General features: G+C 42.3%; 1 protein-coding gene across 1 annotated transcript in view; it reads left to right on the forward strand.

Moving 5' to 3' along the window:
- F13A1 (coagulation factor XIII A chain) overlaps positions 1-23,699 on the forward strand; it is a 178,063-nt gene that overhangs the window by 58,353 nt on the left and 96,011 nt on the right. The window contains exons 4-6 of the mRNA XM_033935263.1: positions 14,118-14,369; positions 18,471-18,589; positions 23,239-23,346. Coding sequence (XP_033791154.1) covers positions 14,118-14,369; positions 18,471-18,589; positions 23,239-23,346 — 479 coding nt within the window. The remainder of the gene's footprint in view (positions 1-14,117; positions 14,370-18,470; positions 18,590-23,238; positions 23,347-23,699) is intronic.

The following is a 23,699-nucleotide window of genomic DNA, read 5'->3' on the forward strand; positions in this document are numbered from 1 at the left end:
TTTATTTATTTAGAACATGTTATACCGCTATAATACAGAAATCATATGGCTTGCTTACTCCTCTCCCACAGAAACAAGTCAAATTGATTTTCTTATTTCCTTGGTAGTTAAAGTTGTTTACAATCATTGGAAAAGTACTCAGGCTATTACTGTTGTTTATTGGTAGAACCTTGTTTGTTTGTATCAAAGGTATGGGGGGGGGGGGGTGGATCGGAGGAGGAGGAGAAGCATAGGGTTCTTGGACAGTGCATAGGAGAGTTTTGTATAATTATAAGCCAAAATTGGTTGTGCTATGATCTTAACAGTTGTTTGGATATTATTGTATTGGTTATGGTCGATTGTATTATTATTTGTATTTTTGTTTATTGCCTTGAATTTCAATATAAATATTGGAACTCAAACAAAAAGGATGCTCCATGCAGAGGGCCCTTTACTGATACGAGCTTAGCATGAATTATCCAGATGGCTAACTCTGGCCTAGATGCACTAAAAAGGATAGGTAAGACCGATCTGATTTTTAGCCGATTCAAAAAGAGAGCTGTTCATGCACTAAAATGTTTGCATGAAAATGATTCATTGCAATCTCCTACTCTGCTGTCTAATTTAACACTGTGAGAGCACACTCACACTTGCGCAGAGCCAGCAGGGGTAGCCTGAACAGCTGAGAAGCAGGAGAAGCCCGAAAGCAGCCTCCTGCTACTCACTGTTCAGGGCAGGAAACCTTTTTTTTTCTTTTTCTTTTTCTTTTTAATGGACACAGATGCTGTACATGTTACACATGTATAATATCTGTCCTATTATTTAATAAAGCACCCCCCCTGCTGAAGACAGACCTCCCTGATGAACTGGCACCAGGAAATGACCTCCCGCCACCCAAGGCAACGAAAACAGCAGGAGGAATGCCCATTTTCTCCTGCTATGCCGAGCTCACCCACCCCCCATGCAAGAAAAAATGGCAGAAGGGATGCCCACTCCCTCCTGCCATGGCAACTTCCCCCTGCGTGAGAGAAAATTGGCAGGAGGGATGCCCACTCCATCCTGCCATTGCGACTCCCTCCCCTACACATACACACTAGAAAATTGGCAGGAGGGATGCCCACTCCCCTCTGCCATGGCAACTCCCCCCTCCCCGTGTGAGAGAAAATTGGCAGCAACATTCTTCTTCAACTGCCAACTGAGGCCCCCCTCAACCATCCCCACCCAAAAAAAAAGGGCAGGAGGGATGCCCACTCTCTTCTGCCACCAGATGTTCCCCCGAACCCTCACCCCGGTACCTTCTTCCGTTAGAAGCAGGAGGGAAGAAAGGTCCCTCCACCTTCAGGGCCTGCTGAACCAAAATGGTAGGCCTTCCCTCCTCAGTGCATCATGTGATACACAGGGAGGGACTTGATTGGCTCAGATGCCTAAGGCCCCTCCGAAAGCTTGACCAGTCACCTTTTTTGGATTGCTACAAGTGATCACATTTTTTTGTGCATCAGGAAGCCATGTTAAAGCATCAATCACTCTGCTAGTTTACATGGCATTTCAATATTAATGAGCTTATTTGCATGGTCAGATCAGGGAATGAGCAATCGTGCAGAAGACCATGTGGTAAGCCATTTTCTGCATCTGGTCAGCAAATGCGATCGTCACTAAAGCTGTCAAAACAGGTTTAGCGACAAAGGCTAGCTTTAGTGCATCTGGGCCTCTGAGTACTATTTATTGAATCTAGCCCTAAGCGCTCCTGTGTTAACCCTTCTTTATTCAGTTAAAGTATGCTAATGCAAATGCATTTGCTGGATAACATGGGAATACCCACTCTTCATCCATGATGTGCCCCCTTTAAAAAATATTTATAAGTTTAATGTGCATTTAGTGTAAACTTATGTATATTGAAATTGTTTGCACTATGGTAGTTTGGAAATTTAATAAAGATTTACAAAAGTAAATAAATAAATAAATTTAACATGTACTTAAAGCATGCAAACATGCTCCTTTCTATCCTTCCTGGTAGCTGCTCCCCTCTGCCCCCTCCTCTTTGGATTAATGATACCCATTTTCTCATTCCACCCTTTAGGAATCTATGATGCCTTCCTCAAATTCGTATCACTTATCTGAACCCTCCTTTTCCTTGAAAGTTTCTTTCATATATACAGGGTCAGATTCATTAAATAGTGCTCCAAATTAAGGGCTGGGAATAATCTGCACTAAGCATTATTCTATAAAAGGAAAGGGATATTCCTCCTTTAAACAAAGTCTATTATTTACCTTCTTCACCAAAAAACCGGGAAGCAATGGGGGTTGGAGAACAGACTCCACAATTGGACTTAAATAATATATCAGCCATATTAGAGGAATCTATTACAGATATGACTCAGAGAATGACACTTCTGGTTTCATTTATTTTCCAACAGGACATTGACTCTTTTATGAAACTTTACTTTCGTGTTTCTAGAGAATTGTTCTACGGTAAAAAGATATGGGTGTTCCTGGATGTAACTAAGGCTACCCAGGAAATGAGGAAACTTTTCTTAGCAATGCGACAAGATACCAGAGCTTTGGGTGCATCCTTTTTGCTCGCATATCCCTGTAAATGCATTGTGAAATATGCTCAAGTTAAGTATGTCTTCTTTCAACCAGAGCAGTTAAGATCTTTTTTGGAACTGAAGAAAATCGCTGCTGGTGTTTAGGTGATTAATGGAATTTAGAATGCAGAGTGTTATGTTAGGCCTTTCATGGTACTTTTGATTCTTTGTTATGATTGATTAGCTTCTCAATTACTTGCTTAACCCCCCCTTCATAGCTTTTTGTGGTCTAAGAAAGCATATCCGTATTTCTTTTTTCTTTTATTATTGTAAAATGTGATTTTGAACATTTGAACAGTTATTCCTGCTGTATTTTCCTAAGCAAGATGTATTTTCTTGTAAAGATATAAAATTAATAAATAATAAATTTAAAAATTTAAAAAAAGGAAAGGGATTGGAACTTGTATACCGCCTTTTCGTAGTTTTAAAACCACACTCAAAGCAGTTTACATACCCGTAGGGCTTCTTATTTCTAACCAATATGGAATTCGTTACCATTATATTTAAGGTCCAAACAGAATTTAGATAAATTCAAGGGTGGCCTCAAAAGCTTCTTATTTAAAGACGCATATGACTGTTAATTGATCTATGGGATTCTCCAAGCTTGTTTTCTATACTAAAATTGATTTTTCCCTTTCCACATGTTATTATCCTTAATTGTTCTTTCTTTCTTTCAAATTGTATTTCTCCCTACTATCCTATTGTCTCATGTAAGTAACGTTATGTCATTAATAATTTGTTAACTGGACCCCTTTTTAAATTTTTTACTGCAAAACGCATGGAGGGGCATAATCGAAAGGAACATCTAAATCCGTTTTTGTCTAAGTCACAAGTCATCCAAAGTTAAAAACAGCCTAGGACACATTCTCGAAAAATATGTCCAAATTTTTTTTCATTTCGAAAATCGTCTAAGTATACGTTCTGCCGATCTGATCGTCCAAGTTGCTAAATCGTCCATCTTTATACCACATTTTCGTCCAAGTCCAAAACGCCTAGAACAAGCCCTGTTGGAGATGGGAGGGGTCAGCAAAGTAATGGACTGAACACCCAGACATGGCACCTAACTAGTGGGGTATCTTACAGGGCACAAAAAGGGTGCCATGTAATCATCTTACTACAGCTCCTTTATAGGTCATGGTGAGCCCCCCAAGCCACCTCCAGAATCCCCTAGACCAGGGATCTCAAAGTCCCTCCTTGAGGGCCGCAATCCAGTCGAGTTTTCTTGATTTCCCCAATGAATATGCATGAGCTCTATGTGCATGCACTGCTTTCAATGCATATTCATTGGGGAAATCCTGAAAACCCGACTGGATTGCGGCCCTCAAGGAGGGACTTTGAGACCTCTGCCCTAGACCCACTTATCTACCACCCTAATAGCCCTTATGGCTGCAGGAGCCACTTATATGCCAGTACAAAAGGGTTTTATCAAATTTTTAAGAAACTTGAAACATTTTGCCTATCTGTCCCAATGGGCTCATAATCTATCTAACGCGCTGTAAAGAAAAACATTTAGGAGCTGATTCTATGAAGAGTACCTAAAGTTACGCACTTCTTAGGCACCTAACTTACCCCCCTTTTACAAAACCGTAGCGCAGTTTTTAGCGCTGGCTGCGGCAAAACGATTTACTACTGCTTGTTAAGAGGAGCCCTAAATATGTACAGGAAGCGGTCATGGAGTAGTCTCAAAATCAGGAAATGTCACAGTAAGATTTTGATTTAATCCTGCAGAAAATCACCGCTTTAGACCCTTCTTTAAAAGGCATGGGAGAAAAGATTCTGAAGACAGGAATCCCTGTTATTCCTACGTTGCCAATGCAATCAAAAGTCCCTTGGCTGGCAATATCCCAGAGTTAAAAAGCCATCTGTAGAAATGTCTGGTTGAAAGGATACACATTCACAGCCACAGTTCCCTTATATGAATTCATAAATGCTTTGTTTGCATTTGTTTTGCTTCTAAATGTACATGTTAAGAAGCAACTTTCTTCTTCAGTGGTACTAGTTAGATAATTTATCTCTAGATCATGTGCTCTTTGCAGGTGATTGGTCTCTTAAATTACAGTACTATTGATCAAAGTATTTATCTTAATATATATTGATAACCTACCAGCCCTGTGCTAATTGTTCATTTATCTCAGAGACTGTGCCACTATGAGGGTACATACACAGCAATAAATTTCCTTTCTTCCTAGTACATGTAGACACAGTCAAATCAATAATGTTCCCATTCATTACTTTCTCACAGTTTTGTTTTTTTTTATTATCAAATGTGTTTTTAGTATCTCTTTTAATCACCTCCTTTCCATCTTTCTTATTTGCCTCCACTTATTCACTTTCACATAATGTAAAATATGGGCAAAAGCTACTTTTCCAAATGATAAAAAGTGTTGAGGCTTATGAATTTACACTGATGTAAGACAACAATATTTGCTTCAGTTTATTTGGTAGCTTGGGCAGAGTATTTCAGCATTTATTTATTTAGCAAGTTTGTATTCCACCTAAAACCTAAGTGGGTTAGAAACATACATACGTGGAGGGGCATAGTCGAAAGGAACGTCTAAGTCCGTTTTCGTCCAAGTCGCAAGTCATCCAAAGTAAAAAATAGCTTAGGGCACATTTTCAAAAAATACGTCGAAATTTTTTTTGGGTTTCAAAAATCGTCTAACTATACGTCCTGCTGATCTGATCGTCCAAGCCGCTAAATTGTCCATCTTTATACCACATTTTCGTCCAAGCCGCTAAATTGTCCATCTTTATACCACATTTTCGTCCAAGTCAAAAACGCCTAGAAGAAGCCCTGTTGGAGATGGGAGGGGTCTGCAAAGAGATGGACTGAACACCCAGACATAGCACCTAAATAGTGGGGCACCTTACAGGGCACTGCTGTGAACTTCACAAAAAGGGCGCCATGTCTTCATCTCACTACAGCTCCCCCAAGCTACCTCCAGAATCCCCCTAGACTTACTTATTTACTACCCCAATAGCCCTTATGGCTGCAGGAGTCACATATATGCTAATAAAAAGGGTTTTGGGGGTGTATAGGGGAGTGCACATGTTTCAATATCAATGCAGTGATTACAAGGGCTTATGGGCATGTGTCCACCTCTCTATGGGTCCCTAACCCACCCCCAAGTTGGTTTAAGATGCCTCTGTGCAGCACAATTTTTAAGTTGTGATTAATATTTTTATGGAGGGGGGTCGGTGATCATTGGGGTAATGTGTGGGGGTCTGTATTATGTGTTTGCAGTGCTTATTTGGTCATTTAAGATGCTTTTTTGTGACTTAGGCCAAGTTTTAAATGGTCTAAGTCACAACGTCCAAGTTCCGTCGATCGTGGGCTATATAACTTTCGGTTATACATGCAGTACGACTAAATCTAAGCCGGCCCATGTCCCACCCAACTCCTTCCCTCGACACTCCTCCTGAAACACCCCATTTAGCGATGGTCGTTCAGCGGCATAATGAAGACCTAGGTCATTTAGAAATACGTCCAAAACCCATTTTTATTTTCAGCACTTGGATGTATTTTGACAATGTTCGTCCAAGTGCCGACTTAGGCCAGTTTTTGGATGCTTTTCTCCTTCGATTATGAGCCCCATAGCTTTTGTGAATAACATCCACGCCTGATGTATATTTTTGACCTTTGCAGCTGCATCCCTGCTCCTTCTTTTTACCTCTTCGTGTTATCATAGTATCGTTTTTAAATTAAGTGCTGTTACATTGGATTTCCTGTGCGAACTTATTCTAGGGATTATATCAAACCTGTCCCCTTTCAATTTCTCCGAGTGCCCCCTTGTACTTTCAAATTAAGGGGCACCACAAGTACAAGGGGGCACTTGGAGAAATTGAAAGGGGACAGGTTTAGAACAAACGCTAGGAAGTTCTTTTTCACTCAGAGGGTGGTGGATACATGGAACGCGCTTCCAGAGGCTGTTGTAGACAAGGAAACATTAAATGGTTTCAAAGAAGGTTTGGATAGATTCCTAGAAGAAAAAGGGATTGAGGGGTATAGATAGGTATAGACCATTGCTCAGGCAATGGGCCTGATGGGCCGCCGCGGGAGCGGACTGCTGGGCAGGATGGACCTAAGGTCTGCCTCAGCGGAGGCAACTTCTTATGTTCTTATGTTCTTATGATCATGTTATGATCACTGTTATCAAGTGGCCCCAGCACCGTTACCTTCCGCACCAATTCATGCACTAAGAACTAGATCTAGAATTACTTCATTTCTTGTTGGTTCCTGAACCAGCTGCTCCATAAAGCAGTCCTTGATTTCATCAAGGAATTTAATCTTCCTAGTATGCCCTGATATTACATTTACCCAGTCAATATCGGAGTAGTTGAAATCACCCATTATTATTGTGTTACCCAGTTTGTTAACCTCCCTAATTTCTGATAACATTTGAGCATCTTTTCGTTCATCCTAGTCCCCTTATGAGTAAATCAGGGTTAAAAATATCAAAACAAAAAGAAACCAGAAAAAAAGCTTTAAATACAACACCAAACTGGCTTCAATGAAAGCTAGTCGATAAAGTGTGACCCAAGTGACTATATAAAAAGCTCAGAGATATGAAACTCTGAAGGGAAGGCTGCTAAACCTCCCTAAAAAAGAGTTCACCTTCCAGTCATTGCAACTTCATAAGTCCTGGTTACACTTTAAGACTCTAAGTTGTTTGAAAAAGAAGGTTAAAGTTCTTAGAATACTTCCACATGTAGGAAATTGTATCTTCTCTTGCTTAGCAAAAACACTGCCACCACTGTGTTCACTTAACTTTTAAATGCAGCTTAAGGGGTCCCAACGTGGCCCCGATTCGGTCTCTGCTTCAGGAGACCCGATGCCAGGTGTTCTGAAACCTTGAAGATGTAAATATGGTGAATTTCTACACTTCATGATATTCAGTCATATCGCTGCTTGAACATTTCTAAACTTCGTGATGTTCAGTCACATCTATAATCAAAAAAAGTTGCCAAGTTACTTGTGAGTACCACATGTAACTTGGCACGCAGTGGTGGCAGTGTTTTTGCTATGCAAGAGAAGATACAATTTCCTACATGTGGAAGTATTCTAAGAACTTTAACCTTCTTTTTTAAACAACTTAGAGTTTTAAAGTGTGACCAGGACTTATGATGTTCATCCTAGTCCGGCAGATGGTGGTTCACTCCTAACACTATCCTTTTCCCCTTTACATATGGAATTTTACCCATAGGGATTCCAAGGTGTACTTCTGCTCCTGTAGAATTTTCAGTCCTTTCGAGTCAAGGCCCTCCTTAACATATAACGCTATACCTCCACAGATTCGATCCACCCTATCACTACGATATAGCTTGTACCCCTGTATGACAGTGTCCCATTGGTTATCTTCCTTCCACCAGGTCTCAGAGATGCCTATTATATCTTTCATTTCATTTAGTGCAATATATTCTAATTTTCCCATCTTGTTTCTTAGGCTTCTGGCATTTACATAGAGACATTTCAAACAATGTTTGTCTTATCTATTTACAATTTGTTCAGCAGTTGGCATCGATAATTTGCAAATCAGCCTGCTCTGTATTTCTGGTCTAATGTGACCTATATTGCATCTCACTATTGGGATGATCTGTCTTCCTTTTTTTTGATGATATCTTTAATTTATTTATTTAAAAATGTATATACCGTATATTACCTAAAGATACCTTGTCCCAAACCATGCTCTTTTGAGTGACTGTCGGCTTTCCCCAGTTTCTAGTTTAAAAAGCTGCTCTATCTCCTTTGTCAGTAAATATTTTTATTGAGCTCAGGAAGCAAGAAAAATACAGCAGAACAGAGCAAGAACAAGCTCGTTATTGTGAAAAAAGAACCAAAACACAATGAAACCCCCACCCATCCCCCATCCCCCCTCTCCCCCAGTCCTTCTCCAAGGTACAAAGCAAAACTCAGTACATGAAAGACAGTATAACATAGACTCTGGTAAGGGCAAGGTACACAAAGAGCACTTAAAAAAAACCAACTGTTCTCACATCAACAGTTCAATAAGCGGCTACGAGCCACTGGGGTCAAAGTGTTCCAAAAAGGTTCCCAGATAGACTGGAAGGTGCGGTCCTGTGGTGATGTAAAATCCAGGACATCTCAACTTTCCCACATCATGAGTCTATCTCCTTTGTAAATTTTGATATCAGCAGCCTGGTTCCACCCTGGTTAAGGTAGAGCCCATCTTTGCGGAACAGGCTCCCTCTTCTCCAGTATGTTACCCAGTTCCTAACAATCTAAACCTCTCTTCCCTGCACCAACACAACACCCACACATTGAGTCTCTGGAGTTCTGCCTGTCTCTTGGATCCTGCACATGGAATAGGGAGCATTTCTGAAATTGCTATCTAGAAGATCTGGATTTTAACTTCCTACCTAAGAGCCTAAATTTAATTTAATTCTTATATAGCCATAATAGTTCAAGGCGGTTTACAATAAGAGATACTGGACAATCAGTGAAGAATACAAGTCATTAGAAATACATAATGGACAAAAATTAAAAACTTGGCTTCCAGAACCTCCATACTGCATTTCCATATGTCATTGGTACCCACATGTACCAAGACAGCAGGTTCCTCCCCAGAACTGTTTATAATTTTATCTAGGTGACGCATGAGGACAGCGACCTTTGCACCAGGCAGGCAAGTGACCAAGCAATCCTCACGTCTACCAGCCACCCAGCTATCTACATTCCTAATGATTGAATCTCCCATTATAACAGCTATCCTAACCCTTCCCTCCTGTGCAGAAGCCCCTGGAGACACATCCTCGGTGTGAGAGGACATTGCATCCCCTGGTGGGTGGGTCCTGGCTTCAAGATTGCCTCCTACTTCATCAGGGTGATGCTCTTCATTAAGAAGACCTCCCTTCTCTGAGTCAGAACAGATGCTGCCAGACTGGAGGGGGAACTTTTCTACAAAGGCACTGTAGGTCTCCTCTGTCTCCCTCAGCTCCTCTAAGTCTGCTACTCTAGCCTCAAGAAATTGGACCCATTCCCTGAGTGCTAGGAGCTCTTTGCACCAAGCACACACATAAGTTCATTATCATTAACTGGGACATAATCAAACATGTGACATTTATGGGCTTGTTTTTCAAGTTGGTGCCTGTTTTGGACTTAGGCGCCAATATAGGGTTATTTGAGCACCTCCTAGGTTGAAAGTTTATATATTCAAGTGAAGTTTACTTTATTAGTTCTTCCTTTCCAGTTTTGTTGTATGATTCTACTCTTTTGGGAGACATAGTTTAAAGTTTGACCCAGTAGTTTTCATTGGCCAATATAGGGTTGCCAGATTTTCCAAATGGAAAATCCGGACCATTAGACCTGCCTCCAGGCCCACCCAATTCCACCCATCCTCTCCCTGTCACACTTCAGTCCCGCCCCCAATCCCACACTAGCCTCGCCCCAGCCCCAACCCCCGCTGCCTGCCCCCGTTGGGCAGGAGGGCATCCATGCATGCGCGGATAAGACGCAATGCGTTATGTCATCGCATCGCATCCTGCCCTATGGTGATTTGTTGGAAGCTTTTCAAAAACCCAAACAAAGTATCGGGTTTTGAAAAGCCATTCAGACCCCCGGAAATGCCCTCAAAAGGAGGACATGTCCAGGAAATCTGGTAACCCTACGCCAATATGTAGGCCAAGAAAACCCTGGTATAAATAGGGTGCACCTAAGGCTTAGGACTCCTAAGTCCACTTTAGGTGCCACTAGGCGTGATTCTATATATGGTATCTAAGACTGACATATGCTATGCTTTGTATTCCTCATCACCTATGTTTTAAGTACTGTTTATAGAAACATAAACACATGGTTCTGCCCAAACCTTGCTTCCAAAACACCCCCTTCAGATTTAGATGTGCTGCAGACAACCACCATAGAAATCCATATACAAAATACATTTCAAAAAAGGAAATTGGATGATTTGGCAAGATAAACAAAACTGGTCTAACACCCTCTGGTCCGACCACCTCCTATGCCATTTTGAACTATCCTGGCTCAAAAAACAACCAGACAGGAAATACACACCTAACCAAACAAAGACGATGACCTGGACAAGAGAGAAAATTAATCCTGTAGATTTCTGGTCCCATTACACCCTCATTTCCAAATCCGACCCCAATCCCAACTTCCACCTTGACTGGAAACACTTCAGCGACCAAGTCCTTAACACCATCGCCCCCCCCCAAGACTCCACAAAAAAAACCCTCGGCCCTCAAACAAATGGTTTGATGAGGAGCTCTTAGCCATAAAACGCGAAGTAAAGAAACTTGAACGAACATGGCGCAAATCAGGGACCGACAATGACAGACTTAACTGGTGAAAAAAAGTCAGCGAATACAAAAAATCCATAGTCGAAAAACGCAGCAAATATTACTCCCAACTCATCAACACCCCTTCGCTAAACAGCAAAGCACTTTTCCGACTAGTCAACTCCCTCCTAGACACCGATTCTCATAAACGCTCTAACTCAGAACTCCCGCCCCCCGCAACAATCCTAGCTGACCACTTCGCCAATAAAATCCGAACCCTAAAATTGTCACTTACAACTCCTAATACTGAGACAATTCCTAACCTTCCAGCAATAGACACAACAGGCTCAAGGGCTGACATGACCTGGAGCTCATTTGAAAGTCCAGACTGGAACCTTTTTCTCAAACTCTTCTCAAAATATGCCAACTCTAACTGCCTATTAGACAACTGCCCACCCACCATTATTAAATCTGCCCCCCCCAATTCAAAGCCGAACTCTTCAATTGGGTCTCATTATGCCTGTCCACCAGCCTCTTCCCGACGGAACTCGGCCACATTCTCGTATCCCCCCACCTCAAAAACAACAAAGAACCCATCTCCTCCACCACCAACTATAGACCCATCGCCAACATACCACTCTTCCAAAAACTTATGGAAGGCCTCATTAACCATGACCTCATGAACTACCTAGAAAAGTTCAACATCCTTCCTGATTCCCAATCCGGCTTCCGTTCAAACCACAGCACGGAAACGGTCCTAGCTACTCTAACCAACTACCTCCTCCAATTATTTTCCCTGGGCAAAAGCGCCCTAGTACTCCAATTCGACCTAAGCAGCGCTTTCGACCTGGTCGACCATGATATCATGCTCCGCTGCCTTGACTCCATCGGCATTTCCGGCCAGGTACTACACTGGTTCTCAAGCTTTCTAACTAGCCGTACCTATCAAGTCCACAGCAATGGAACCTTCTCCCATCAATGGCGTAATTCCTGTAGAGTCCCACAAGGCTCCCCACTATCCCCCTCACTCTTTAACATCTACTTGGCACCTCTAGCACGGACACTAGCTGACCTTAACCTTAAATCATTCATTTATGCTGATGACATCACCATCATCATCCCCTTAACTTCATTCACCGTACAGACGGAACAACTCACATCCTCCATCCTCACCAAGTTAGAACAATGGACCTCACAATTTAAATTAAAATTGAACACTGAAAAAACCAAAATCTTCTTAGCAAGCCCTACCCATAAAATATCAAACACCTCCATAAAACTGAACGGCCTAGATTATCCTATCAACCCCTCCATAAAAATACTCGGAGTCATCCTAGATAGATGCTTAACTTTCGAAGACCATACCAATGCCCAGGTCAAAAAATGCTTCTGTACCCTCTGGAAACTTCGCACTATCAAACACCACTTCGACCACCTCTCCTTCCGCTTACTAGTCCAATCATTAATCTTAAGCATATTGGACTACTGTAATATCATATACCTAGGAGCCTACAAAAACACCATCAACCGCCTAAGAATAGTACAAAATGCCGCTGTCCACCTCATCTTCGGCCTCAAAAAATACGACCACGTTAGCCCCTATTATGCTAAACTCCACTGGCTGCCGGTGGAGGCAAGAATCACCTTTAAATTCGCTTGCCTCTGCTTCAAAACCTTAGCAGGCTCTTCATCAATCTACCTATCTGAACTTCTTGAAATTGCACGCCCCTCTCGCACCCGAAACACCTTCCTGTTCTCCTTTCCCTCCCTGAAGGGCTGCCTCTACTAAAAATTCCTTGACCGATCTCTAGCATTCCCTCATCTCCAATTCCCCCCACTATCAAACATTCCGAAAACTAACCAAAACCTACCTCTTTGACAAGTTCCTCTGATTATCCCTCCCTCCTCCTCCCTTCCCTCCTGACCTCCCCCCCTTGACCCTTACCGCCTCATGCAACACTGCTACCTGTTAACGCTGCTGTATCTAACTATAGCAATTGTATAGCAATTGTAACAGCTCTGAACATATAACCTAGCTACCAAAATTAACTTCACAGGATAGTTACTGTCAAAAATGTAAAGGTAACTTGACCGAATATGTATCATCCAAAATGTAAATCTAATATTAACGAAATTGTAACATCGCTGTAAATGTACAGTCTCTTCTTCTTTTAACCGCATAAAACTTCCATGGTAATGCGGTATACAAGAATAAAGTTATTATTATTATTATTATAAACTTCCATCTGCCTCTTTATACCACTTTTTGGATGTTTTTCTTTTTTTTTTGAAAATGAGCCCCATAATGGAGGCTGGTCTCGGTTGGAGCACTGCTCTTTGACCTAGGGCCGCCGCGGGAGCGGACTGCTGGGCACGATGGACCACTGGTCTGACCCAGCAGCGGCAATTCTTATGTTCTTATGATAAACCAAAGAGGTTAAGGCACTCATTCCAAGCAAATGAAGGTTATACCATGTTCTAATTTCAGGCTTGCAACCAATGGGGTCCGCATTCCATGTATATGAGAGCCATTTTTAAAGGAATACAAAGTTATATGGATTTTTAATACAGATTTCCATCCTTGTACATTTCCATCTGCAGTTTCTCTCTTGTTGTTGGTGTTTGCTTTTTACTGTAGATTTGTTAGATTTTTCTTTGTTTTGCTTTACAGCCAATGAAAACACATAAGCCAAGTGGTCGGTGGTAATTGACCTCATTACAATTTGGCCAAGCTTGATCTGTCACGTCAGGAATTTATTCCACCTTTGCTTATAATGTAAGCAGGGGAGCAATGACCCCTCTGCCAGAGCTCCCTACCCATCTACCACCATGTCAGAGATTTAAGGCAAAAAAAACTATTTGTAAAGCTGCATAAACTGGAATGAAAGGAAAGAGAGAGAAGGAAAGATTAGACTTTGAGTTTGTGTGTGTGTGTTTGTGTGTGTGTGTTGGGGGGGGAGGGGAGGCAGAGAAATATTTTTTAATCAGGTAACAGGAAAGAATCATGGGGTATTTTCAAAGCTAGCATCTAACACCTAAACCTAAGTAAATGAGATCTAGTCAACTAAGTTTAAGCTAGCTAAATCTCTGCTGACTTTAGGTGAAAACCTACTGTAGCTGGCTTCATTCAATTACAAATGTGTTTAATTTAACCAGCTAAAAAATCTATCTGGCTAATCTATCTGGATATATTTTTTTTTTTTTTTACTATAAATATCAAATACATGAAAGTATCTTTGAAATATCAAAACATTTTGTGAAAGTGCAAGTCAAAGAATAGAAAAATTCTGTTTTTTGTTTCAGGTCGATATCCACAACAAAACAAAGGCACATACGTTCCGGTCCCTATAGTGGAAGAACTGGAAGCCGGAAAATGGGGTGCTAAGATCATACGGAATCTGCAGAATTCTGTTAACCTGCATATAATGCCTTCACCAAACTGCATTGTAGGAAAATTTCGCATGTACATTGCTGTTTTGACTCCCTTTGGCGTCCGCAGAACAAACAGAAACCCAGAGACAGATACATACTTTCTTTTTAATCCATGGTGTAAAGGTAAGGAGCATGTGGCATTTACATTTTTCTTATGGATTTCTAGATTTCATGTTAGATGAGTATTTATAATATGTCCATTTCACAGTAATTTTTACATTTCCAAAACCTCCAAGTGATTGGTCTTTTCTCTTGTTTTTTCATTCTGTATTTTCAACTACTACTTCTTGATGTATGCAACGCTGTACATTAAACATTCAAGAGACAGTCCCTTCTCAGTAGAGCTTACAATCTAATCAAGCAGATAAACAGGGCAAGTAGGGGGTTAGGTTGTTTCTCAGAGGGAATGATGAAAACAGGTATGGGAGCTTTACAAGCAAGTGGGAGTTATGAGTTAAAAGCAATCTCAAAAAGTGGTCTTTTAGCCCAGATTTGAATACTACAAGAGATGGAACTTGATATAGGGACTCAGGCAGTCTGTTCCAGGCATAAGGTGCAGTGAAAGGGAAGGGAAGGGACGCTAGCCTGGAATTGGCAGTAGAGGAGAAGGGTAGAGATAGGAAAGACTTACCCAATGAGCAGAGTTCCTGAAGAGAAGTATAGGGAGCGATAAGAGAAGAGAGATATTGCGGAGTTGCAGAGTGAATAAGTCGATAAGAGGCAGTGGCGTACCTAGCATATGTGACACCTGGGGCCCATCATTTTTTGACACCCCCCATCCATCTGTACAGAAAACATGATTTTTAGTAACAAGCCACACGTCACACATGAGTACCTAGGAAAAGGCAGCATCTTACATACTAGTACAGATCAATCCTGCAGTCAAGCCTAACAAAAAACCATGTCTTTAGAACACACAGAACACAGAAAACACCTTCGCCTAGTATGGAATATGTCATCACAAACTAACCCCTCCCTCTTTTACAAAACTGTAGTGTGGATTTTAACCACAGTGGTAACAGCTCTGACGCTCATAGAATTCTGAGCATCAGAGCTGCTACCACCACGGCTGGTGCTAAAAAACGCTCCACAGTTTTGTAAAAGGGGGGATAAAATAGAAATACATAGACAAAGGTTAAATTGAACCAGTAAGAAGCTGGACTCTGCATACAATGCAACACCACAGAAACAGTGACATGTCTCCTAAAGCAATAAATAAATAGAAAATTTTTTTCTACCTTTGTCTTCTGTGGTTTCTGCTTTCCTCATCTTCTTGTAACTCTCTTTCTTCCATCCACTGTCTGCCGTCTCGCTTCCCCTATATGGCATCTTCTCTCCTTCTATGCCCTTCCAGAAACTGTATGCCTTCCCTTCCATCTCTCCTTTCACCCCATTGGTCTGGCATCTCTCTTCTCTCCTTCCCTCTCCCACACCTCTCCTCTGCAATCCCATTCCCTTTTTTCCCTCATTTTCCTTTTCAATTTATTTTCTGCATCTGTCTAGATTACGTTCTTACTACCCTCTCATCAATGTCCTTTTTTTACTGTCTACCTAAAACTTGCCACCTCTTTCCCTCACCCCTTCCAGTATCTAACTCTATCCTCATCCCTCAATCTAGCATGTGCCCTTTTTTCTTTCTCCTCCCCACTTCCTTCCAGTGTCTGCTCCCCCTCTCTCTCAAACTTCCATTCAGTGGCTGTCCCTCCTCTCCCCCACACTTCCATTCAGTGTCTGTCCCTCTCTCTACCCCTTCCATCTACTGTTCACCTTCTGTCTCGCCCCTTCCAGTCACTGCCCTCTCTGCCCTTTCCATCCAATGTCTGCCTTCTCTCTCTTCCATACAACATCTTCATTCTTTCTATGCTCCTTTCATAACTATCTATCCTGTGCCCCTTCTCTCCTTTGTACATGATTGATTTTACCTCTCCATTTTTTTCTCTCTGTCACCAACCCATCCCCTATGCTCTGGCATCTCTCTCTTATCCTTTCTTTCCTTCGCACCCCACTGTCTGGTATCTGCCCTTCCCTGATTCTCTGGCATTTTTCTCCTTTCCTTCCATCTTTCCCTCCCCCTCCATGCTCTGAGATCTCCCCCTTCCTTTTCCCTTAGTCTGGCATACCTTCCTCCTTCCCTCCAAGCCCTGGCATCTCCTTTCATTCCCTCCCTCATCTTCCTTCTCCCTCCAGCTGGGTACAGCAACACTCTCCCCTGCAGCTCTGGACTTCCCCACACCTGCTCCCCCCAAATTTCCAATGCTTCTGTTACTCTTCTTTTTTCCTCCCTCCCCCCAACGCGGGACCCTGCGGCACCATCATCTCTTAGTCCCTCTAACACCAGCCCTGCAGCTCCGGACTTCCCCGTACTTGCTCCCCAGCCGTGACGCTGTATCCATCGGAGGAGACTTCTAACCTCGGCCTGCCCTGGAACTCTTCCTGCAACAGCAACTTCCTGTTCCCGCCTAGGCGGGCAGTGGCTGCAGGAAGAGTTCTGGGGCAGGCCGAGGTTAGAAGTCTCCTCCGATGGATACAGCGCCGCGGCTGCCATAACATTTAAAATAATAGCGATCGGGGGGGAGGGGAGCAGGTGTAGGGAAGTCTGGAGCTGCAGGGCTGGCATTAGAGGCAGTGAGAACAGCCGGCTGTGCACCCCCCCAAGGCGTGACCCTGGGCGGACCGCCCCCCCCCCCCTTGGTAAGCCACTGATAAGAGGAGTTTGATCTGTATGCGGAAATGGATAGGGAGCCAATGAAGTGACTTGAGGAGAGGGGTGATGTGAGCATAGTGACTCTGGCAGAATATAAGTTGCACATCAGAATTTTGAACAGATTGAAGGGGAGAGAGATGGTTAAGTGGAAGACCTGTGAGAAGCAAGTTGCAATAATCTAGGTGAGAGGTGATAAGGGTGTGGATAAGGGTTTTGGTAGTGTGCTCAGAGAGGAAAGGTTAGATTTTGGAGATATTGTAGAGAAAGAAATGACAGGTATTGGCAGTCTGTTGGATTTGTGCAGAGAAAGAGAGTCAAAGAGTGTCAAAGATGACCCTGAGATTGTGGGCTGATGAGACAAAAAGGATGAGAGTGTTATCCACTGAGGAGAGTGGGGGAGGAGATAGGAGAAGTAAGTTTAGGTGGAAGGAAGTGGTGGTGAGATATCCAGCAGCAGCGTCAGACAGACAGGCTGAGACTCGGGCCTGGATTCTTGTAGAGATTTGCTGTGTAGATAGGTAGATCTGGGAATTGTCAGCATAGAGGTGATACTGAAACCATGGAAGGAGATCAGAGCACAAAGGGAATACATAGAAACAGAGATGGAGAAAATAAGAGGTCCCAGGACAGCCCTTTTTCTCCACTTCTGCCACCTTTTTTGGTCCTGCTTGGAATAAACCAAGCCTTAACCCTCAGATTCTATAAATGGTGTGCAAAATTGCACGCTATTTTGAGATGTACGCACAACTAAGGCAATTAGCACCAATAATTAGATGCTATCGATTGATTATTGGTATTGGTAACAATTTGGACTTGTGTGTGCATCTTGCTAAGTGCTATTCTATAAAGATCCATTTTCCCCTGTCTGTCCCAGCGGGCTCACAATCTATCTAATGTACCTGGAGTAATGGGGGGATTAAGTGACTTGCACAAGGTCACAAGGAGCAGCATGGGTTTGATCCCATAACTTCAGTGTGCCGAAGCTGTAGCTTTAACCACTGCACCACACATCCACCTAAAGCTAGTCACCGATATTGGTACCTATTGTAATTGATCAATAGGCTTAATCAGTGCCGACATTGGCACTCAACACCTCAGAATCGGCTTTAATTGGACTTATTTGAAAGTTAGGCATCTAACTCGGAAAGTCAATTTTATAAAGAGTAGGCACGTAGCCCAAAGCGCCTACACTACACATGGGCATGGTTAGGGGGCATATCATGGACATGTTATCGAGTTAGGTATCTCTTTGTGAATTAGGTGCCATTAGATATCAGCGCCTAACTGTAGGTGAAGAAAACCCTGGCATCAATATGCAGCGTCTAAATATTAGGATGCTGAGCACCGCCTAAGACCGCTTAGATTACGCTAAGTGTGATTCTATAATGGAGACTTAAGTATTATAGAATAGGTGCTGATGATGCCTAACTTTAGGTGGACTTTATAGAATCAGGGCCTTTGTGCACGTGTATATATGTTTAAAGACTTTGCACTAATAGAAAATATTTATTATTATACAGAGGATCCTGTGTATCTAAATGACGAGAAGGAAAGGGAAGAATATGTGCTGAATGATATAGGCGTTATATTCCACGGTGATGTCGATGGTATAAAATACAGAAGCTGGGAGTATGGTCAGGTAAGACATTTAGACCTTTTTTTTTTTTTTTGGCATCTTGAATAATAACACTATTTTTGCCTTTTTCAACTGTTTGTTCCTGTTAATGTAAGCCTGTAAAATACAATTCTGTTTAGCAAGATGTGCTAAGCTTTTGCAAATGTTAAACTGCAGTAAGTGCGAAACCTCCATAATACCTGTTGGGGGCATTCCTGGCATTTTGGGGAAGGTAGCCACGCAGACTCAGATTGGCCAGATACCTAAAGCTCCTCCACGGCACGAGCAGCAGGTTGCAGATGCTGCTTGCTGCCAAACTAAAGGGGATGCTGGATCGTCAATGGCAGAAAAACTGGTGGTGTAACTGTGTTTTCTTTATAAAATACCAGCATAACATTTAAGGCTACATCACTTTCACCAGCCCTACTGCTGGTAGTGTAAATGATGAAGCTACACCTAAGCCTAGGCCTGATGGGCCGCTGCGGGAGCGGACCGCTGAGCAAGATGGACCTCTGGTCTGACTCAGCGGGGGCAACTTCTTATGTTCTTATGTTCTTAGATGTTTACAAGAACACACATAAATCATGGCATTCTGTAATGAAAATGCATACTTCTATTCACCACTTACACTTTGCCCAAACTCCACCCATGTGCACACCCACCCACATATATGAAAAGTTGTTAGGGCCAGGGCCAGAGTATGGTAGAAATGCTAGGCCAACAGCAGGACTGTCAGGACTATGGTAGAGAGGCAAGGCTCAGGGCCAGTGGTGCAGCCACAATTCCAATCTAGGGCAGTCCCGAAACCAAAGGAGGTAGACAAAAATTTTCATCACATCTCTGCTCCCCTGGTGAGATTGGACTCATTTGGAGCAATGGTCTTGATCTAGGGGCCGTCGTATGAGCGGACTGCTGGGCAGGATGGACCACTGGTCTAACCCAGCAGCGGCAATTCTTATGTTCTTATGTTCCAAATTAAATGAAATACCTGTGCTTGCAGGGATCGCTAAATTCTGTCAGCTGAAGATTTCCTCCCTGCCAACTGAACTTACATCTTGGGCAGCCGCTGGCACTGTCTTCAAGCCACTGCTGCCAACCATTGACCTCCGCATGTACTTAGTTTCACACATGCATGAGGTCAATGGCATGTGTGAGGGCCTGCAGCTGGCAGCAGAAGCTTGGGGGACACTGTCGGTAGCTTCCCAAGATGTAAGTTCTTTTGGAAAGAAGGAGGTCTTCAGCTGGTGAGGCTTGGGGATCCCCGCTAGCCAAACTATGGGAAAAGAAATTTTGGGTGGATCTCAGTTCAACATGGGTGAAGGCCCACCTGTAGATACACCTCTGCTTAGAGAAAGATGGTCCAATAAAGCAGGAGGTAAGATAGAAACATAGAAACATGATGGCAGATAAAGGCCAAATGGCCCATCTAGTCTGCCCATCCGCAATAACTATTATCTCTCTAAGATATCTCACGTGCCTATGCCACACTTTCTTGAAATCAGATACAGTCCCTGTCTCTAACACTTCTACAGGAAGACTGTTCCACGCATCTACCACCCTTTCTGTAAAAAAGTATTTCCTTAGATTACTCCTCTTAACTTCATCCTATGCCCTCTCATTCCAGAGCTTCCTTTCAAATGAAAGAGACTCGACTCATAGTATTTATATCACATAGGTATTTAAATGTCTCTATCATATCTCTTGCCTTTTCTCCAAAATATACAGATTGAGATCTTTAAGTCTGTCCCCATACGACTTATCATGAAGACCACACACCATTTTAGTAGCCTTCCTTTGGACCAACTTCATCGTTTTTATATCTTTTTGAAGGTGCGGCCTCTAGAATTGTACATAATATTCTAAATGAGGTCTCACCAGAGTCTTATATAGAGGCATCAATACCTCCTTTTTCCTACTGGCCATACTTCTCCCTATACAACCTAGCATCTTTCTAGCTTTCGCCGTCACCTTTTCAACCTGTTTGGTCACCTTAAGATCATCACATACAGTCATCACATACAATCACATACAATCACAAGTCCTGCTCTTCCGTCATGTACAAAAGTTTTTCACCCCCTAAACTCTACCGTTCCCTTGTGTTTTTGCAGCCCAAATGCATTACCTTGCATTTCTTAGCATTAAATTTTAGCTGCCAAATTTCAGACCATTCTCCAAGCTTCGCCGGGTTTTTCTTCATGTTATTCACACCATCCTGGGTGTCTACTCTATTGCTTGTTGACTATCGAGCTGCATTTTAAATTAATTTGCACTCAAAAATAAGCACATCCATCACATTGATTAGCAATTCTATTCCATCTACTTTACTTTCACCATTGTTACAATTACCCATATATAGCTTTAAGAACTTTAAATAAATAACTCTCAAATTTAATTTTTTGTTGGTTTTGTAATTTTATAATTTCGATTATAATGTGTCGTGAAAAGCATTTGTTCCGTTTAGTGTATCAAAGCTAAAAAAAAGTTTGAAAGACGTTAATGTAGAGCAAAGGTATAACTCCCTGCAACACTGACTGTTCTCAACTATCACTATTTTCAAGAATTAATCCATTTTCTGTAAACCCTTAATTATATAAACTATTTGAAAAAATGGAAAAAATTATCCTAGTTCAATTATTTAATTATTTGTATTAAATTAAATACTTAAAATTATTTTACAGTGATTTATTGTATCACAAAAGCAACAGAAATGTTTGCTTTGAAATTCAAATAGTGTTCTTGTCATACAAAACCTTTTACTGCTTTCCTTGACAGCTCACCTTCCACTCACCTTCCTGGTCAGGCTGAGATTTTCTGTTTCTGTGTAACCGTTCCAAGTAAATTGGATTTCATTACAAAGCAGGTCATCTGATAATGAATTCATGTCTGTTTATAGACCTCTGCTCCTTCTGCATTCAGTTTTGGACCAGTTAGCCTTGGATTCAATAACCCTGAAGCTTTGGTCTTTAAGTAGGGGTTACAAGAGGTCAAACATCATCTCCTAGTGTTTATAGTGGTGGGTACTCCATCTGTTTTCCTAAGAAACTGCACTTTGAAAAGATGTAAAACCTTACATTGCTTTTAAAGCACTGAGCCTTTGCATTGACTTTTGTGAATCACCTCTACAACCTGTACACTTAAAATGGTATTTCAGAAATTCACTGGGAATTTACCCACTGAAGAACTTATTGTTAGGTGGCACCTGTGTTATGGAACAATCTTCCATGATAGATAAGAATAGAAGCTAGTTTTGTAAAAGATTAGTGAAGACTTACTTCTTTAGACAAGCATTTTGGAAACACTGGGATATCAATGGAGGGATGCATTAGTGAATCTGTGCAGGAATGCCCAGGCCTGCCCAGTGGTAGGAATCCCCTGCAGTTGAACCCTCTCTTCTGCATGCCTAAGTCTGGCAACTCTTCCTCCCCCCCCCCCACACCCACCACGTCCCACCCACAGGAAATTACTTGAGAGTGGTGGGATGCAGAAGAGGAAAGGCCCCACTGGCCGAAGAGGCATCCTTTGGTGCTATCTATGCTGCTGTAGCATCTGAGGACCCAGTGGGTAGGTAAGCAGCCAGGCGTGGGGAGGTGGGGAGAAGTGCCGGACCTGGGTAGGCAGGTGGTGGAGAGATCCAGACCTGGGGACACACGTGTACACAGGAGGGACCCATCTTGGTCCTTCTACTCAGGGCCCACTGAGTCCCAGATACACAACTAGGGTTGTGGATTGCTATTATAAAGTGTAGATATTGGTATGATTTCTTGTGTTTTGAATGAATGTTGAATCTTTCCTATCTGATAACAGTGGAGTGCTTTCACTATAGGTTTATTTTTAATTGTGAACTGCTTTGTACCAGAAAGGTTTAGTGGTAAAACATAAAACACTGACAGGTCTGCCTGAATGACAGTACGTTATTTCATACTTATTAGATCATGGATAAATGCTGCTATATTTGCAATTGTATGTTTGTTTTTCATTTATTTCTTGTAGCTTATAAACTTTTGGCATCCTGACTAGAATAAAATGGAAACTGATAAACCAAACATCCATCCAATCACCACAGCACCATCCCCTTAATCTATTCAGTACTCCACACATTGGGTACCAATTGGTCACATAGCTTTAGATGCTCACATTGAAGTCATGAACCCAAAAGAGTGAATGGCACTTAGGCACTATTTTATAAGTTAGTGCCCATGTAGCCCTTTTAATATTATATTATTATTGACCTATTTATTTATCTCCCTGCTTATTAAAACCCTGCTTAACTCCCCTCTATGCAATCTATACAATTTTCAGTCCTCTCCAAATTGCTGTAGCTCGCTAACTCTCTTCAGCCACTTATTCTGTAAACCGCCTAGAACCGAAAGACTTTTGCGGTATATAAATAAAAATTTGTTATGTTTATGCTACTGAAGCTTACTTTGCGAAGTGTCACCTGGGCTGTAGGCAGAAAATAGGACAAACTACTGGGTTTTGGAAAGTCCACCCAGGCACCTGGATGGTCCTCTAAAAAGACATGTCTGGGTTACCCAATTAGGGGTATATGGGATAGTTAGAGAGGCAAAACAAGGAGGCTGGCACACATGGTAGACTTCATGAGCTAATCAGAGAACTGTGAACAAAATGTGATAATGTACTGGTAAACTGGTGTTTAATATTCTGATCTTTAGTTTGAAGAGGGAACCTTGGATGCTTGCCTTTACTTGATGGACAAAGCAGAACTAGACCTCTCTGGCAGGTCGAACCCAGTCAAAATCGCACGCATTGGAGCTGCAGTGGTATGTACAGTGATTAAGACTGAAGGGCAAATACAGTTTGCAGTCTTTTTAGACCTTATATCTCTGTAGGCACATATACAACATCAGAAAATCACTGAGGGGCCCTTATACTAAGCTGTGTTAAGCACTAACATATATTCACTACAGCAAAAATGTTCTTACCACGCAGGGGACATGTCTAGGGGTAGAAAGTACAGTGCTCCCCCGGTCATTCGCGGTTGGCGATTTGCGGTCCCAGTCATTCGCGGTATTTTCTGACTGTGAATGACCGGGCAGGAGAGGGCAGCCGGAGCGCCGGCAAGTGGAAGAAATCACTCGCGGTATGCTCCGACCGCCTCTTCCTGCACTAAGGT

The sequence above is a fragment of the Geotrypetes seraphini genome, chromosome 2, assembly GCF_902459505.1.
Source record: "Geotrypetes seraphini chromosome 2, aGeoSer1.1, whole genome shotgun sequence".
Taxonomy (NCBI): Eukaryota; Metazoa; Chordata; class Amphibia; order Gymnophiona; family Dermophiidae; genus Geotrypetes; species Geotrypetes seraphini.